The 20,580-nt window shown below is 39.8% G+C and overlaps 1 protein-coding gene across 6 annotated transcripts in view; it reads right to left on the bottom strand.

The window, feature by feature from the left end:
* Positions 1-6,133: 6,133 nt before the first annotated feature.
* kank4 (KN motif and ankyrin repeat domains 4) overlaps positions 6,134-20,580 on the bottom strand; it is an 84,502-nt gene continuing 70,055 nt past the window's right edge. For all 6 annotated transcript variants that reach the window (XM_042416356.1, XM_042416355.1, XM_042416354.1 and 3 more), the window contains 6 exons: positions 17,465-17,728; positions 15,469-15,553; positions 13,281-13,500; positions 13,041-13,183; positions 12,146-12,346; positions 6,134-9,612 (listed from right to left, as the gene is read on the bottom strand). In XM_042416356.1, coding sequence (XP_042272290.1) covers positions 9,493-9,612; positions 12,146-12,346; positions 13,041-13,183; positions 13,281-13,500; positions 15,469-15,553; positions 17,465-17,728 — 1,033 coding nt within the window. In that variant the 3' untranslated portion in view covers positions 6,134-9,492. The remainder of the gene's footprint in view (positions 9,613-12,145; positions 12,347-13,040; positions 13,184-13,280; positions 13,501-15,468; positions 15,554-17,464; positions 17,729-20,580) is intronic.

Genomic DNA, 20,580 nt, shown 5'->3' with positions numbered 1-20,580 from the left:
TGTCCCAGTATCACATAATAATTTACAGTATGTGTAATGTTCCAAGTATAATCTTTTTGCAGTTAGTATGCAATAAATTAACTTATGTGTTTTTTACTAAGACGGAAGAGGTACAAGATTTGTGCCATCGAACATCACCCTAACGGCAATATGCCACTGCCAATTAAATCTGCTCTAATCAATATTTTATATAGGCAGTGTGCTGTTTTCCTTTTCCAAAAAAGCAGAGAATTTAGCAGCTAAAGTGCCAGATATTTCCCTTGAAGGATATAGCTGGCAATTTTCTAATTTTTTCTAATTGTCATTGAATCTAATGTGCAGAGCCAAACCAACAATGCTTGTAAGTAGAAACTTTGTTAGCTTGTACTTGACAAGCTTGTTGTGCTACATATCACAGCCTCTTGACTTTGTACAACATCGTAAATTGTAAAGAACTTTAGTGCAAAGTTTAGTAGGACCAGTTCATTCAAAAATATTGAAAATTGCTAATGTTGCTCCGTATCTGCTGCATGTGTAAATAGGTAACTGTTAGCTAACACATTAGCTACAACAACCTTACAAGATGTCAGTGTTGTGTTTACACCGTGTTGCACTGACCCTAAGTGGTTATAAAAATTGGTTAATGCAAGTTTAAACTTTACAAACAGAAAATAAAAGTGTTTTACTGTTAGTTTTATACTTTTAATATGCTTCATTTTGGGGGGGGGGGTAGTTTTTTCAGCTTTTCAGCTTCTCTGTTTCCTTTTCTGTATTACTTTGTGGGACAATACAGTATGGATCAACTGCACACTTAAAATCAGGGGTATTGAAATGACATTTTTGAATATGCTCAATTTTAATTTAGTAGTTTGTCCTTTCTAAACACCAAAATCCACATTAATCTAATATGTAGTATAGTATTAAAACACAGCCATACCCACACACCTATGTCATACTGTATATCATCTCTCTGTATAAGTTTCATACACTACTGCTCCCGCTGGCTGGAGGCCCTCACTACACTAATTTTACTTCCATCAAAACTGAGTGCAGCAACAATCAGGCTTCTAATCTTCTTGGCTCTTTCATCCAAGAAAGATTAATCTACCGTTTTGTTTTTAGGGCACCACACTTGCTGTTAAACGTGGCATAAAACAGAGTGTGTGCTTTTGTTTACTGTAGTCATTCCTTTAACCATTCACCATTATTTCTCTCCTCTTTCTCTCTCTCTCTCTCTCTCTCTCCCCTTTCCCCATTATTTCTCCTTCTCTCTTATTACCTTCCCCTCAGCCATTGTGTCTGTGTGGTCTCTGAGAGCTTTGCTGAGAAGATGTAGGTTTATGGCCCTCCTGCATGAGAATCATTTCACAAAATTAACAATTGAAGTGTTTCACAACCATTGCAGTAAAATGTGATTGTAAAAAGCAAACATTCAGTCTCCCTCTACCTCTTTTTACTTCTTTCCAATTGCATCAGCTTTTTTCATACGTTTTATCCATCCAGTCCCCCCCTTTCTCTCTCTCTCTCTCTCTCTCTCTGTCTCTCTCTCTCTGTGTCTCTTGGTCCATTTCATTTTACCTCTATCAGCACTTTTGCGTCTCCCTTTGTAACACTTTCCCTGTGTGGCACCTTTGTTGCCGAGATAAGGTGTTTCGACTTTGCGAAACGAGCCAGATCGGTTAATATGCCACATCTGGCCTCATAAAGTTATTGCAATAAAATCTCTTTCTGTTTAAAAAACGCAGTGAACACACGGCCACCCCTCTGCTACTTTCTCTCCCTTTTGTCTCCTTCCTTCCTCTGCCTCATGGATGACAGTTCCTATTATCTCCTGGATAATAAGTTGCACAGATTAGCCATGGGGGCAGACAGAGCAGCAGGGATATGGCACCGTGTGTGTATGTTTATGTTTGTCTCTGTGTATACTGTATGTTTTTCTCCATTTGTGTGTATCTGCTTGTGTTTATCAATTTCTGTTTAGCTGAGTGTGTGGCCATGAATGTTTGCATCTCTGTATTTGTGAATCTGTTTGTCTTCCTGTGTGTCTGTGTGTATTTGTCTGTCTGTATTCATGGATTTCTTTGCAGCTTTGTGTGTGCATGTCCGTCTGTCTGTCTGTATTTGTGTCTAGCTGTCTAGATGCATGCCAGCATGTGTGTTTTGCGTCCGTGTGTGTGTGTGTGTGTGTGTGTGTGTGTGTGTGTGACACTGCGCCTGCACTGGAACACACTACAGGAGGAGTTGATGGGCTAAGTGCCATTACCAGATAATTACAGCTAAAAGTCTTCATGCTAACGAGGACGGCTCATCATCATGGTGCTGGCAGACAGAGAGGCCACAGAAAACATCTGCAATTCAGATTAGGAGCACTTGTGTGTTCAGTGTGTGTGTGTGTGTATATGTGCACACGCATTTTATATTCCCATCCTGCTCTCTCTTCTCTTTCTCTCTTTCTCTACTGTATGTGTGCATGTGTGTGTTTGTATGACATGGGGACCATTGCTTAGCACAGAAATTCACAATTTGAATTAGGAAAACATCCTCCTAGTGTGTGTGTGTGTGTGTGTGTGTGTGTGTGTTTTCAGTGTGAGGATGTACACACACGAATATGAAGGCTGTATATCAGTGTAATTGGCTGGCATAGAAGCCCAGTGTGAGTTGAGTTTGAGGGCAACCATACACTACACACAGTGGATTCCTGTAATGGGCTTACTCTTCACTCTCTGTGTTAGGCTTATTCCTCTCCTAAATGGTGTCTGTGGCACACGGAAGCATCCAGCAACAGGAACATAAAAATATGTAAAATGCAATTACACATAAACACCAAACCAGTTAGTTTACACTTTTGTGCTGTAGACAGACGGTATCTTTGCATATTTGTGAGAAATGAAGTTAATTAAATTTTCTTACCTGCTGGGACAGGAGAGGATGTTCAGACCCTGGTGCATCACAAATCTGCAACCTGCCTGTTAAGCCTTCATCTTTATCCTCCCCTGGCTCCCAAACAGGAGTTGATGAGGGGAGAACAACATCATTTTTATTCATTATCCTCTCTTCCTCTAACCTCAGTGTATGGGAATACTTAATGTGTGTGTAGGGAAATTCTGATCTGCCTGCCTGATGTGTGTGTGTGTGTGTGTGTGTGTGTGTGTGTGTGTGTGTGTGTGTGTGTGTATTCGTGCATGCACATGTTTACGTGTGCGTGTCAAAACACTACAGTGTCTATGTAATTTCTGCAGCTGGAACAACTCAAAAACAGCACTAACACATCATCCACTTCAGTTAAGAGCAAATCACTCTCCTCCTCTCAGTTTGTGATTAACAGCCATCTGTTTCCTGTAAAAATGAATTTCCAGTTTGCTTTAATCAATCAAATCATGCCAAGACGTTATTATATTGTTGTAAGAAAACTTCTAAGATGTTTGGGATGTGGGGTTATTAAAATAGTAATGGCAATAAACATGATGTAATCCATAAAAATCCATAGACATGTTTTTATTTTTGAATTACCCTGTTAGACAATAGCTGACCCAGTTCAGCTTTATTTTGACTTAATTTTCTCATTGTGTGTTTCATACCAAGTTTCTCAGTGTGTCTTGCAGCAGCACCTCATGCAGCTTGATCGATTGATTGATTGATTGATTAGCATTCACCCGCTGCACAACAAAGTTTTTTCATTTCCTTTCCTTTAATGGTGACCAAACTGATGCTTGAAAAAATGTCTTTATAAGCGGAGATGAGACAATCTTCTTTTACTCTGAGCAGTGTATTTTTTCATTAACATTTTGTCTAGTGCAATTTTTTAAATCAGAAAAATCTGTGACTGGCACTAAACAAATCACAGCCAGACTTGCCGGAACAAAAGGAAAGAAAAACATTTGAGGAAATGAAGGATGCAAAGTCTATTGATAGCAGGTGCTTTCATGCAGACATAGTCCCTCAGGAAATCATGCAGTTAACATGGGATAATGATCAAGGTTATCTAATGATTGGCACACCTAATTGTCCATTACGTTGACTTCAGTGGCTTAAAGTGGAGAACTCGATGCTTCAGAGAGGACTGATTGTTGTTGGAGAACGTCTTAAAGCAGTGTTCATGCTCATAGTGTTAAATCAGGCAGACATATTTGTCTTGTGCCCTTTTGCCCTGATACATACATTAACTATCCCAGTTGTTACCTAATTTTGCTGCACCCAACTCTCTTTTGGTCTGATGGCCTAAAATGCTCACTTTTGGTACCAATACTGTTTCTTCATTACTATCTTAGAAGGAGGAATGTCCATATCCTGACAGGATTTCAGTCAGGATATGGAGAATTAATCATTGCTCACCCTACAGAAGACAATACTGTTTTATTTCATGCAGCAACTTCTCTCAAAATCTTGTATAATTGTAGGGTTGAAATGCCACACTGGCAGCTTCTGTGTTCTTACCGCACAGTAATACCGCCATCTGCTGGTCTTTGTCTTTTATTACACCATAAAATAACTGGATTTGAGGCCATCACATACTTACACACATCAGCATTCAAAAGCGCATGTTATCTGTTTCTGTGTTAAAATATCAACAGATGATGTTTCACAAGATTCACTATTGGGAATATATTAACCCTTTAACATCCAACATGTCGCTGGCAACCTGCTTAAGCCACTTGTAAGCGTTAGCATCACACAGTAATGAGTCAAAGCAATCGGCACAATTTGGCCAATTGGAGATAACTGGAGACCCCAGTGACACCACAATCTAAAAACTCCCATAAGGTTAGATGTAGAGGTCTGGAATATTATACAGGTTGACAAGATGTAGAAGGTATATGGTGTTCTGCATGGTGTTGTGGCATAAAGCATGTCCTAATTATTGTTATTCAAATATGACTCATTATAGACAAGGACCAAAAACACTTTTTTGAGCCTTATTTGAACTGATGTAGTTTTGTTTGTGTTTTAGCCACATGCCAAACAAACACATTTCCAGAAACTAGAAGATGTCACTTGTCAAATGAAGTCCAATACATGCATCATGGCCTTACAGTTCTTCTGTTATAAGCTTTAACATTTGGCCAAATAGGCGAAAATTCTATAAAAAGGGTGGATGTTAAAGGGTTAAGCAGTCAGTAAACTAGGATAGCAGATATTAGTGTGTATAGCAACACAATATGACTTGTCATTGGCATATTGATATTGGGCACATCAGGATGCAAAAATTTTCACATGAATCCATATCTGTGGGTATATTTCAAATTGAGTGTTCACATACAAATTGTTTGATGTGGAAGTTACTGCAACCATAGTTTTGGTTCTGTTTTCCCTATTAAAGCTAAAATGACTTACCTTGCAAGGCAGCTGGATTAACAAACCATCTGGTGCGTCAGGTTATAAAATGGCATCTTAATAAAATGAAAATTAATATAATTATTCCAACACACAGTCATTTACTTAAAATTTAAATGTAATTAAATTAAATAGATACATTTGGCTCAATCACTATAAGTCATTTGTTGTATACAGTGACGATATAGGGCTGCCTTCTATGTTAATATTTCTATTGTTTTTGAGTTTTGGGTTAAAATTTGACCCATACTTATTAAAAATTTCAAAAATTGTGATTCAAAAGTTGTTGTTACATTCTTCACATTCAATGAAATGCACTGAAATTGAACTGAATGATGGCTGTTTTCCTGTTTCAGGTAACATTGAAACACAACAGTATGATTCCAAATGTTTTTTTCTCCCTAAACAAATAGCGTAAAACCTAAAAGAATCCACTCTCCCTGCTCTCTGAAAGGTTAATTAAGGATAAGTCATTAGTTTATTTATGACTGATAAGGTATTTATGTATGTATAGAGACTAATTATGAGGGATACTGTGAAGGGTCAGAATATTAACAGTATGTAAGGGTTAATAATTAGTAGTAGTCTTTAGTCACCTTCTATGTATTACCTGCCAATTAATACATACATGTATTATTCTGCTTTTTTTTTCCGTTAAAACGAATGTTAGATTGTACGAAGCACTGGATCAAATACTTTCTAAAATGACAATTTCTCACTAATGTTTCATTAATTATTTCTGAGAAGCTGAAAAACTGACACTAACATCTTATGTTTGAAGCTGATATTTTCTTTTGGAAATGAAAGAGGACAACATGAAATAGGCATTTAAGGAGTTTTAAATCTTTATTTATTTGTTTATTTAGAAGTAGTTCTCTGGTTTGTAACATACAAGCCCGTTGTACAAGGAATATTACAGAGAAGTACAGGTTTTTACATTTGACTCTGTCATATACATAAGACTCCGATTTTCAGACAGGGGGTTTCAAACAAGGGAGATGTTGCCCTTAGAGGTTAAGCAAGTGTCGAATCTGCTTCATATTTTCCCCCACAAATGTCAAAGGTAGCATTAAAGGGCACATGACACAGTCCACAACCTTGTCAGATCACACATGTACTATACCACCCAATAATCACATCATCAGGGAACACTCAACGTCATTTCCAATCATCCACTGCTGGATCCCCAAACCTCACCTCCAACATAATCACTGGAATATTTGTCCATGCATACATAAGTATACTATATATGGTAAAAATATAGCATTTGGAATAAATACTTAATATCATTTTTAGAGCAAACTGTCAGACAATACTTGTTATATACTTTTCACAATACTGTATGTACACATATTTGGCGGGATTTACCGGAACAGATAAAATATATATTTAACCCCATGTGAAACAGATTTGATTTCAGGTCTTTGGTGCTCAGCCAGTTATGAAACCTTATTACATCTGGGTCACACTGGATTAAACATATGGATGCGATTTCCATAAAGACTTAATACACAGGCACGGAAGACCAGATATACGACATACTTATCACAGTACAGATCTGATCATCCTTTGACTGTCTGAAATACGGGAAGCTACACACTCAAATTTTTGCCCCTTAATATACAGACAACCACAAATGATCAGATGTGCTGAGAAGAGTTAAAAGACAGATTTTCTAATCCTGTGTACTGTAAATGCAGCCTCATTGTCGAGGACATCTGCGCTACTTTGCAACTCAAACAAATAAAGATGAACTGATTACAAACCCACTGTTGGAAACTATTTATGGTGCTGTAGCCACTGTAAATAGAACTTTATATATAAATAAGATACTTTATATATAATAAGTCTATCTTCATATCAGTCTACATGGTTCCATATTTGCACCCATATTTATAAAGCGTCTGGGAATGAGAGAGTACTGGTGCAAGATTAGTGGTCAGATCACACTGCATCTCAGAAAGACAGCACTACATATGCATGAAACACTAATTTATCATGATTGAAGCAAACCAATACATTTGGAATCCAGCTTCCCAAAAGCACTAATAGGAGCTGCTGTTGTATAGATTTTGTATGAAACAAATTCTGACAATCTCAGAAGATCGACTGGTTGTCTGGAGTCTTGCCTACATAGAAAGTGAATTATTTTCTGACTTTAAGTGCAGACTGGATCTTCATAGACCACAGATATGGCAGTTGTTAAACTGAGTGGTATTTCCCTTTAAATTCCACCTTAAGTGACCCTAGCAAATCTTCTTTACCTCATGAAAAGCTTTGCTTCATCTGTAACAATCCCACTCCAAATGAGGGTGGAGATTATCTCCATATACCAGTTTCCTGAAAACCAGTAACTTCCTGATTTACCATACATTTGGGGGAATTTTGCAGCGGTCACTGAAGAGGAACTGTTAAGTTGTAAACATCTTATTAAACCAGTACTCCTGCTTGAAGATACTTTAGGAATATGGGTGTAGGTTTATGGTAAACAAGAGGAAAAAAACACACTCTATGGAAAACATCTCACCTCTAAAATGTAGGAAGGCCATTTGATTTAAGGCTTGACACAAAGCCAACCAACCTACCCAGTTTCTTACTGACAAGGTAGTATTCCATTGATATTGCTTCATCTCGGACTGCATGCCATTAAAACCCCATATTACTTTTCAGGTTTAACATCTTGTCAGTTTGCCTTGAAATATGAATGCCTGGAGGCAGAAACAGAATGAACTATTGTTAGTAATTTAAGACAGGCAAATTAGATCTTTGTATTCAGGGTTTTCTAAGAGATTAAATGTCTTTTGTCACACACGGTAAAAAACATCCAGACTCATTCCTATGTCTGCCATATCCACGGACAGTCTATGTCTCTGTTAGTCGCATGATCCATGCCGGTATAGTTATACTTGCTACATTTTTTTTCTTGGAATGTATCACAGCCAGCCTGACATTCATTGTGCATTTTGTAGCAGTTGCATACATGATTTGATTTGAAATAAGCAGGCGAACAAGACATACATTATATTTGAACTGAGGGACAGAGACAGAGACAGAAAGAGAGATGTTAATCATGAGAACAGACAGTATTACAACATACTGTGGTTTAGTACTATATGACAACCAGCAGGGGGAGTAACTGTGTATTGTCATGCAGCATCTTCTGTACGGTACAATCTTCCTGGTAGAAGACTTTAGTCTTTCTATAATCTGGTTATATTCTGGTTATAAAAATCATTTCTTTAAACATTTAATCTCCAACTGAAGCATTTGTTTTTCAGCTGAAATTCACAGATGATCACCCTTGCCCCATATGTGAAAAAACATGATTACTATGACAAAAACAATACATTGAATGATGTCATATATCCACTGGGTAATGCGAAAATTGACCAGAGGTTATACTCTATTATTTTGCTTTATAATTCACACTTTTAGAGATATATAGTTTCTTCTGGACACTGATATTAGAGGGGACTATTTACACAAACACAATTAAAAAAAGTGCAGTAGAAAATACAGATTCTGTGTTTGTATATGATTATAATCTATTAGAATAACATTCTACATATACTATGTTCTTAATAATGGCTTATGTCCAAATATGAAAAGAATGATGTCAATGTCATAAAATAAAAGATAAAAATAATGTCATTGTTTATGTCATATTTGTATAATATTTAAAAGGTAGATCATGTGCTGAGTATTTTGCTTGAAGAGCTAGATTGATGATAATTAGCAGCAGTTCATCAGAGTATCTCTCCATCCGCTTGCTACTCCGTCTTGCTTCATATTCTCATCCCGTTCTCCGAGCAATATCCTGTCAATCGGCCTTGTCACTATGGCAATGCCTTTTAATCAATGCGAACCAGCCCCCTTTTGTTTTCTGTCCACTTGGGTGGTTGATGCAGCATATCCATAAACACCCAGGGGGCATGTTGGCAGAGATGTGGAAGAAATATGTGAGCGTACAAATGTCGGACGCTCCAGTCTCAGAGGTTTGTACGTGAGCTCCCCAAGTTCCAGGGTAACACAGAACATATGCGCTCTCATACAGAGAATGTCCTGTATGGTGTCACAATGTCTTTAGTTCAGTTTTTCCCTCTGTGTTATTGAGCAAAGAGGGTCTTGGAAACAGAGGTTGGGGTGGGTGAGCTGGAGGGATTTGGAGTGCATCGGCCTGGCTCAGTGGAGGTCCGTGGTAGAAGTGGGCTCTGAGGTTGGGGCCTCAGTGTGGGCCTTCAGAAGGTCAACTATGTCTTGGTGGGAGGCTCCCTCTGCCACCGACTGGGCTGTCTGTCCATTCTGAAGGAAAAACAGAGAGAAAATATCACAGTTGCATATCAAAGACAGTGCAGTGAACATTCTTATCCTGACAGTGGCAGTGTTGTGTTGGTTTAAGGCTTTTTTTCTGTGGCATGCGTAAATGCTGCTCCTGCCCTGATTCAGGCAATACTACTTTGCTGTAAACATCATTGGAAGAGCTGGAAATAATTAGTCATGGTCTTTTTATCATTTTTGAAATACAATATGCCAGTTGAGATTATGATTCGTCACACTTCTGTAAAAATGATCTAATTATTTGCTTCCCAAATTTAACATCAAAATATGCAACAATGACTATAATAATATCCATTAATAAGCTTCTTTGCATCATGCTGTTAAAATGTTCCAGCTTACAGTACAAGATATAAAACATCAGTAAGAAAACAGTGATATCACTTCTTGTCACATTAATATAAAATTATTCTAAACCCCGTTTCTTACAGGCAACGCCACAAATACTGCAGCAACACCAAGTTGAAAGTATGAAATTCTCACTAATATTGACACAGTGTGTTACTTATCAACCCCACATCTATTCAAATATGAATACCTTATCAGGGTCACTGTGGCTTGTCACCTTTAGCACTTTTTTTCTGCACACACACACACACACACACAGCGTGTATATATATATTCTCTGTTTTGACAACTGTCAAACTTGTCAAGACACAGAAAGCTAAATCTGTATTTGTGTCCTTGTGGGTATCATTCTTCCGAGCAAACCTCTGCAACCATCCCTTTATAGTTTAAGTCTGGCTGTGTGCTGACACTGAGACATCAATTAAGACACAGAGCTGTAAATTTTCCTGGCTGACTGAACTGGCAATGTACTATAACACTGTTTGCAGCTTCCTTCATCATTCTTGCAATGCGTCTCTGTGTTTCCCATTCTTTTGATTGACGACAGAGGTCAAAAAACAGTGTGATTGTTCTGATTTATACTTTGCTGACAGGTTGGTGCTGCTTGCATATAATTCAAAATTGCCTGCCAGAATTGCTGCAGTTCCTCATTTTCTAAGTTTTGAAATGTTTGTCCCCTATTACAGTATCACTAATTATAGTGTGTGCTCATGTGTTGTCATGAAATCACAAAGCAACTGTCAACCAGAGACACATGATTGATTTCAATTTGAGAATATCTGTATAGACACATCTCAGTCATCCACAAGGCACAGTCAAATCCAAAATAAACCATCTACTGAACTGTTGTATTGGATGTATTTCAAGAGTTCAGCTAACTGTTAGGAAACATTTGAGGTGAGGTGCCTTCTGAGGTCCCATCCCATGGACTGGGCAGGTAGGAGTTTTGCTGTAATGTTATAGAGGTGCTAGAAGTAGGAGACAGGTGGTGTTGAATGGGGAGTGATGAAAACAAACTTAGACTCAAAGCCCATAGGTGGATGCAGGTGTGGGTATGCAAGGGTCTTATGAAATGCTACAGGAACAGCGGCAGCAGTGTTACAACTGTGTTTACACCATGGTTTACAAGATAAGTGCAGATCAAGGCCCCAGTTGTGACATTGCATTCCCCAACTGGGTACCTCAGACTGCAAAGTGGAATACGGTAAACCACCCAGTAAGGCCTTCTATGTTTGGGTGAGGCAACAACCACGGTGACCATATTTAGCCACTGAGGGAAAACAGTATCTAACAAACACCCCTTATGCAGGGGCCAGGATCCAGCTACTGTATGGCTAGTCCCTTAGTGGGTACCTCATGTTGGCCACAGAGGCATCATAATATCTAGAGACATACAGTATGTGTGAGCTGGGAACTAGGAGTCATATTGGTCATTCATATAGCACAAACAGCAAATCATTAACAGCTGAAATGAAGCAGTGATTCCTGGCATCTAAGTAAAAAAATGAACCCTTATAGAAGAGTCATAGCAGTCTGAATTTAACCAGAGACAGCACAGACAGGAAATCTCCAGCTTCAGCCTTGAGCATCCCCCCCAGTACTGATCTAATGTCTTCCATGTCACTTCCTCTATGTAATATATAAATAAGCTACTTTATGGGACACAGGTGACCCGATAGCGTAGTTGTTTATTTTCCAACAGAAAGCACCTTTTTTGAAATATGTAAACACATGTCTGTGACTGAGCATATTTGGTCTGAGTTGAGCCGGTTATTTACACATCATTCAGACATATTTAAAGCCTGGCACAACACTCAGGCATCAGTTAACCCATAGGATCATCAGTGCATCAGTGGAGCAGCACAGTTTATGCAGTGAAGTGTGGTTAGCAGTGTATAGATTTGTGGTGAAACAAGATGATGCCTTAATTTACATCCAGTTACAGGAGAAGTTTTTAAAAAAAGCTGTTGAGAAAGACTGCATGAACAGTTTGAACATGGTGTTAAAGAGGTCTTAAATGTAAAAGCGGACAGAACATCACCTGGTCAAAGGGATATGACACCTCACTTTCATACCTTCTTCAACATCTTGGATGAGAGGTGACACCAAAATTCAAGTAGATGAATTTAAACATTATAGTATAACAGTATACCTTGTCTGTGAGGCTTGTGTCACAGCGTCCCGTCTCCAGCAGCAGACAAACGATGTTAGTGTGTCCGTGTTCACTGGCACACATCAGAGCGGTGGAGCCCTCACAGTCCTGGGCATTTACATCTGCGTTGCAGCTCAGCAGCAGCTTCACCATGGCAACGCGCCCATGGCTCACCGCAAGCATGAGTGCCGTCTGGCCCGTCTAGAAAAAGAGTGAGAAATAGAGAGAATTACAATTAAACAGTGAGGGGGCAGGTATGAGGGAGAGACAAGGAGATATAATAAAGAGCGATGCAGGGTCAGGATGCAACACAGAGGGAGAAAAAAGAGGGATAGAGGAAGAAGAACAGGAGGAGGTGTAAGCAAAAGTGACAAAGTCAGATGGGGAAAATAAGTAAGGTTTAATTAAATCTCTGTATCTGGAGATAGAAAGCTGGTGACTCAATGTCTGATTACAGGTTAAACCTGCAACAGACGAAGTCTCAAAGTTAATTCTTAAAAGCATCTGCATGAAGATAAACTTCTTACACTGTGTTCATGAATTCAAAAATGTGTATACAGCACATTTACAGGTTCCTATGACCTCATTGTTCTTCTGTAGCCTAAAATGCAATTCCCTCCCTTTTAACAAATTTGTTTAGTTTCCATTAAAGATGCTCTGTTGTCGGGAAAAAACAGCTGACGTTATGCTGTATCTCTGCAATGTGACCTATTTATAAGAAACATCCCCTGATTTCTCCAGAGGATTTATTTAATTCCCATAAGCACTATGCCTGAAATATAACTTCATTTACAGCAATAACACCTCATACAATTCAGCAGATCCTTTCATAGTAAGTCAATTCCATGACTTTACTAGGGAACCCATTAGTAGGTGCTACCATACAGTATATTACCTGTCTGGAGCGTGCGTTGACGTCACCCAGCTTCAACAGTTGTTGCGCCACTTCCAGATCGTCAGAGCTCTCAGCAGCTGTCAGTGCAGCCAGCATCACTGGGGTATAGCCAGCCTTGTTCACATTATCCGTTTCACATAGACCTGAACATACACACACACAGGGAATAAGAGAGTTTTTATACAGGATTAGATCTCCTTACCAAGCAAATAACTTGCAATGTGTGTGTTTGCATCTTACCAGTATCCAGCAGCAGTTTGACCACTGGAAAGTTGGAGTGTGACACACTGTAGTGGAGGGCCATATTCCCATTGCCATCTGTCAAGTTAACTACATATGGCAGGAGAGTGGGTGTGGTCAAACCCACTTGCCGCAGGTATAATGTGACAGTATCAGCCTGCGAGTCTTTCTGACTGGAGATCTTGAACCACTCCTGATAAAGCACCACCAAAACCTGACGCTGAGGAGAGAGGAAGAGGAGAGAAAAAGGTATAAAAGAAAATATAAAAGCATTTTTATTGTTTCCTGAACATCATTTATACAGTTTGGACCATTGAGCAGCTTGTATTTTCAGCCCGAGGAACAGCACTGTAAGAATCAGAATCAGAAATCAGAATAAGAAAAACTGTATTTATCCCTGCAGGGAAATTGCTTTGTTACAATTGCTGAAAAGTTCAACATGCAGTTAGGAAAGAGGAAGTGTATGAGTAAAAAGGTAAAAACTACTATAAAATAAAATAGTAATAATAATAATAAATACAAAGTAAGTAAATAGAAAAATATACAAATGCAAATGTGCAAGTAATGTGTGAAGCAGAATCACAGTACGGACAAAAGTGCAAAAATGGAAATATGAAAAGTAGATTAACAGTAATTTAACAGTAAATCAACTGTGATGTGCAAAGGTAAACTTAATGAAAAGTGTAATGTGGGTCAACAGTAAATTAACAGTATGTTATCAGCAAAGTACTGATGTTGGAAGCTGGAGTGTGGAACTTTTGTCTCCCCCTTTTGGCAGTGAGAGTAATTACAAAAACACTGTTGACACATGCTCATGTCATAGGCTCCACCATAGCCTACTCTGTCGCTACTGTTACAGCTGTAAGCCATTCAGTCCGATAACATTTGGAAAGTCTAGAAGAGCCGAATGATTTAATTATTTTATACCAATTCGAGTTAGCAGAGGGCTAATTGGAAGTTAGTTGCTCGGCTGGCAGAAGTCTCTCTCTTCTCAATCAATTTGCTGAGTCTGTTTGTGTTGGCCACCCTCAGGCCTCTGCCCCAGCAGATCAAAGAGTAGAAAATGGCACTGGCCACCACAGACTCATAAAACATCCACAGCATGGTGCCACAGCCGTTGAAGGACCGGAGCCTCTGCAGGAAACAGAGCTGACTCTAGCGCTTCCTGTAGAAAGCTGCAGAGTTTCTGGTCCAGTCCAGCTTGCTGTCTAAATGTACACCCAGGTATTTGTACTCCTGTATCATCTCCACCATGGAAAGAGGAGTAGCAGGAGTCTTGGATCTCCTGAAGTCTTCCACCAGCTCCTTTGTTTTGCTGATGTTGAGCTGCAGGTGGTTCAGCTCCTACCAGTCCACAAAACTGTCCACCACCCTCTGGTACTCTGACACATCCTCCCTTCTGATGCATCCAAAAACTGCAGAGTCATTGGAGAACTTCCTAGAACTACCTTAAGTCCGAGGTAAAGGGTAAAGTGAAAAGGGGAAAGGACAGCCCCCTGTGGAGTTGAAGAATCTGTTGAAGAATCTGTTGAAGAGACAGTTCAGCTCGTCAGTTCTGTCAATGTTCCCATCAACCGTCTGACTGCTGGGCTTGTAACCAGTGATGGTCCTCATGCCTCTTGACACCTCCCTGGTGTCGTTGTGCTGCAGCCTCTGTTCCAGCTTCCTCCTATAGGCCTCCTTTCCTTCTCTGATATTCACTGACAGCTGTTTCTGGACCCTCTTTCCTGCCTCCCTGTCCCCTGACCTGAACACCCTCTTCTTCTCATTCAGGAGTGCTTTGATGTCCATGGTAACTCAGGGCTTGTTGTTGGGAAAACAGCAGACAATTTTGACCAGAACAGAGGTGTCCACACAGAAGTTAATGCACTCAGTCAAACGGTCTGTCAGTAAGCCACATTACTCCACATTATTCTTCTTATTGAAGTCATAAGCTCTAAAAGAACATCCACAAAGAATCTGAAGCATTTTCCCAGAACAAAAATCATTTTTATCACTGTCTCAGCAACTAAATTTGGAAAAGGAGGAGGGCATCATTTTTCCAGCATTAGACAAAGAAACACATATGACAAAAGTCTGTAGTTTATGACATGTGTAAGTCATTCATTTTGCAGTCAAATCAGTTTTAAGTACAGAGATTCATCAACCACATCTTTATAGAATCAAATTTGCAAAAAGATGTCCTTACCATTTCTTTATCTGGGGATGAAACCTCTTCCATGCGGTCCTTTACATAGAGGCAAGCATCTATAAACCCCTTGTCAACTTTCTCCCTAATAACAAAGAGCAGAAGACAAAGTAAGAAGTGTGTTTTTTGATCTATTCTGGATATGTTTCTGTAATATTCCTTGTCTCAAGAACTTTCAAGCAGAGCAGGTATATCTCGCAGTGACAAAACCTCCAAATTCAACCCAAAACAGTCCCCATCTGTTCTTCCCATTGTTTTCTTTACTTTTTTTTCGGGTTTAATGTGGAAATACCATCAAGTCTGTATAGCATATGGCCAAGAGACAGCTACATTGGTTCCTGTGTAAATTCTGTCTGGGATTAGAACAAAAGATCAAAGATGTCTTGTGGACTTCCACGGCTCACACACACATCAGTCAACAGTCTGACACATTGATAGCACATGCAAACCTCGATGGTAACAGTTTACACTGATTCACTGCCCAATAATAGCAACAAAGTGCTCCTACTGATCATCAATCATGCATAGTCATACTGTACATCTCAGGCTGCAAATAGCCTGCCTGGGTCACACTCTCACTGTGTACTGCACTCAAGCAATAACACACACATACATGCACAAGCACACACACATACAAATGATCAGACTGGTGCTGAGTGATGACTTAATATAAATCCTGCCTTCTCCCAGGGGCCCCATCTACTGTCTGGCCCCTTGGCTCTCAGCCCTGTCCACATACCTGAGATCAGTCACTGACATGTAGGACAACACTGCTGGTTATTTGCTTTTTGTCCCAGGTCCCTGGCACTTAAAGGAAAGAAGTGTATGTATGTGTGTCTGCATGACCACCTGAGACTTCTATTAAAGTGAAAGCTGCTTATACTGAAGTGTGTTGGAGCAAGTTATGTGTATGTGTGTGCTTGTGTGAGACTTACTTTAAATGGTATACTATGCAGGATTTTCCTAAAAAACCTATAAAAAAAAACAATGTATAGACTCATACATAAACAATCCCTCTCAATCATCACTTATGACCCACTAGAAGTGTGTGTATTTATCTGCAGAGACCCTGCCCTCTGTCTGTATTATTTTGCTGTGTTCGGGACATTTCTGGGCATCAACCTTTGGGTAGTAGGTGTGTAGCCCCCAGCCAATAACGGCACGCAGGGTGTGAGGTCGGTACTCATGGTGTAACAACCACGTTACATCGCTGTCTCCGTCTCTCTCCTCTACTCCGCTCTGCTCTCTGTGTCTCTGGCATGGATGTATAAAGAGCTGCAGGTATGTGTGTCTGCTTGACAGAGGGTGGGGCTGAGCTACACACACGCAGAGCAGAGAGGGTACAGCAGACAGGATGAAGCTCTGCATTCAGACAAAGTCCGGCAATGCTGCACTTTCCTGCGGGGTTGTACGGACGTGTGAGCGTGTTTATTTGTGCTTTAGAACGTAACCGCCATGAAACAATCAGAAAATAATGTTTTATTTATCTGATTCATTGCTTTGTTCTCACCAGCAAGGCTTGCTCTCTTCATTCACTCTCCAGCTTGCTCGACTACCGCTGCTCTCTCTCTCTTTCACTCTCTCTCTCTCTCTCCCTCTCCTCTCAGCTCGCTCTGGTCAAGCTGGGGAGGAGGGGCCATCTTTGAATGATGTGTGTACAAACACCAACCGACAAATCCTGCGTATCATACTTTGTGTCTTTTCGTGTGTGTGTGTGTGTGTGTGTGTTTAAGGACTATATTTAAGCGTCAGTCAGCACCTGTCTCAGACAAAGTATGCAGGCTGCAGCTGGACACAAACAAAGAACTCAATTGTGCCTCAATGACATCACACGTTGCGCATCTCCATGGGAAAAGTCACCATGTTAAGAAGTATGTTAATTGGTAATACTGGTAATATAGCGAGACGCATTGTTGCCATGGTAGCTTTGGTTTAATTAACCTTGAGCACTGATTCAAGCTTTAAAGGCCCCCTGTTTCACTGTTGTCTGTCTCACCCTTCAGCCTGTTCTTCCAGCAATTCTTGGCTGGTCTCTGGATCCAATAGGCCTCTTTCGCTCTCTTTCTCCGCAGCCGCTGCACCTCCTCCCTCGAGTAAGACCTCTGCATCCTTCCCCTGGGTGTCTGCTACCTCCTCAGGCTTTTCTTCCGGCTGGGGCTCCTTCTTCTTCTCCTCCTCTGGCTCTGAGCTGTCTTCCTCCTCTGCTTCCACCTTGGACTTCTCATCTCCACTGGACTCCTCGCTGGATGTGGTCTCATAGCTGGAAGGTGACAGACGTGTGCACAATTTTGAGAGGAAAAAAACACCAAAATATCCAGATTATTCCATCTAAAATAAACCTCTAGCATACTCTAGACTGTGTTTAATGATTTAAGGTGACATTCAAAAAGGCAAGAAATCCATTTTTAAATTATTCTGTAAGATTTTGCTCATGTTTCTTCACAAAAAATAAGCATGTGTACAAAATTTAGACATACACACAGGCACCCACATCAATGAAACACCCACGCAGCTAAGACTAATACTACTAAAGCAGTAAAGTCAACATGGGCCAAGGCTAGATACATACTAACAGGTCGTTCCCCTCTTCAACTCTAATACAGCCTTGGCCCACATATCCATAACATCCTTCAAACAGTTAAACATACACATAAAAATCCATAGGTATGTTTGCACGCTCACACATGTGACCTTGAACAAAACGCAGCCTTGTTCGGTAGAGAAGGATAACGATATATTTAGAGGTGTGGAGGCTGCTGATGTTGTGTGTGTGTGGGTGTGATCATTGGGTTGTATCATGATCATTGACCTCTGATCACCAACCTCCGTGACGCCAATGATCAGATAAAGACTTATTTTGAATTTCAAATGATTCATGCTTCTTTGTAGGCACACACACACACACATACATGCACCACAAGATACCACTCTGGGGCCACAACATTCCCTGGATTCCAGAGGAGCTCAAGGGAGAGCAAAGATAGGTTAGATCATCCAAAGAAAAGAAATACAAACAGCAGTGCACTTCCTGCTGCGGACAGAAGTGTAAAGATAGTCAGAGAAAGTATTGTTTGTCTCATTCTATAAAAAAAAAAGAAAAAAATCTTCTCACTTTTCTTTTTCACAATCAATCAGCTGGACAGAAATGGATACATATTCATGGTCCAGAAAAGCAAAACTCACAAGACACAAACTAGATGTGGATAATCTTACTTAACCTATTCAAGGTATGCCTATTGTATAAAACGTACTCATCGTACATTTATAAAGAAGCTGATCCTTGCACTGATAATTCCTTATTTGTTCTGGAGAATGGCTGTTAGGGTATGTTTGTAGGTCATTTTAAAACAGGGAGGGAGGAATGGATCTCATCCACCGCTCTGAAAAAACATAGCAAAGGCGAGCAGGTCATAAAACACTAAAGCTCAGGAATGTAAGAACCAGAATGCAAGAATAAAATAAATCTCCTAATGGCAGCAATTTCCTTAATATGCAGAAGGTGATGCCACTCAGGCACTTTAGACAGAGCAGTCTCATACAAGTGATAAGGAATATTAGGGAAGATAAGAAACAAATGTATGATTAGATGTGTTAATGGATCTAGAAAAGCCAAATTTAGTATATTTTACAATTCCATTAAATTAATAAACTTAGTTGCTATGCATTTGGTTTTTCTTGTGATGAATTAATTATCACTGCCAATTTAGGGGATATCATACAAAATGGGATTGAATGTACTGTACAAATAAAATTTAAGATGAAACTTTCCTTCATTTAACGTGAAAGAACCAGTAAGCTTACACACTTCTTAGCTGCCATAGCTTTGACAGAGAGGTGGATCACTGTTAAGCCCATGTTGTGCACAAATGGGTAATTACTATGCATATGTGTGTATCTGTGTATGTTTTTCATCTACAAATGTGTCTGCGTCTGCACACTGTGAGGACAAAAGGTAGTCAACACAATCACATTGAGGGGACTTCCTCCCATCTGGGGAAAAAACAAGTTTAACCAATTGTTATTTTAAGGTTAGAGTTGGTTTTTGGTTAAAGTTAGATTTAGCTTAGGTTAGCTTAGCTAAGAGTTATGGTTAGCCATGTAGCAATTATGGTTAAGGTTAGCGTACATGTCAAGGGAATTGAAGTCTGTCCAAACAATCCTCCTCACAAGTTACAAAAATTATAAGTTATATGTATTTGTGTGTATACAGGTGCTTTGTGTTAACACTGTAGCACCAGGCAGCTAACTACTATAGCATCAGACCAGCCAAAAAGAATAATCTTCCGGCCTAGGGACACACCTTTGTTCTTCCAACCACCTCCATCTGCTTACTTAAAATTCATCAGCTTTCACGAACACACACACACACACACACACATAATGTTACACATTGCATCCAGCATCAGCAAACGCTGACATAAGCACACTTGCCCAAAGCACTGAGGTATCATCATCATTACTGACAAAAAAATGCACACACATCACATAATTTACAATACACATTACTGTACACAAACTTTCACACTCGCAGTAGCAGCAGTGAGGTCAAATACGGGGCAGTGTGTCTCCAAATGAGTCTCAATTGAGAAACAGCATGAAGCCGATGTGTGAGACACAGCTGGACTTAGTTCACAGTGACTGCATTCAAACTCAGATGAACAGTGAGGAGGCTGTCATACTCAGCTAAGTGACAAATAATTTAGAGTGAATGCTGCATCATTAACAAATGGACAGTTCATTTGTATCTTGAATTAATATAACTTGTGATATGAATTGACCATAATAATGGTGTAGCCTGAAAACATGTGATCGTCATCATTTTTCTTAAAAGGAGATGTATACTGCACATTTCTAAGTCTATACTTATATTCTGGGGCTCTACTGGAATATCTTTGCATGATTTACATTTCAAAAAACTCACTCACGTATTTATCTTATACTGGCTCTTTATGCAGCCCCTCATTTTAAGGCCCCCCTCCCAATGAGCCCACTCGGCTCTGATTTGTCAGCTTCTGGAAGCTGCCCCTTGGCAGACCTCCTGCAGCTCCAGAGGCTATGTGAACAGTGGTGGTACGATTTCACTTCTTTTTCTCGTTCTTTACACAAAATGGA

Source organism: Thunnus maccoyii, chromosome 7 (genome assembly GCF_910596095.1).
Source record: "Thunnus maccoyii chromosome 7, fThuMac1.1, whole genome shotgun sequence".
NCBI classification, from domain to species: Eukaryota; Metazoa; Chordata; class Actinopteri; order Scombriformes; family Scombridae; genus Thunnus; species Thunnus maccoyii.
This window is presented reverse-complemented; position numbering and strand designations above follow the sequence as displayed.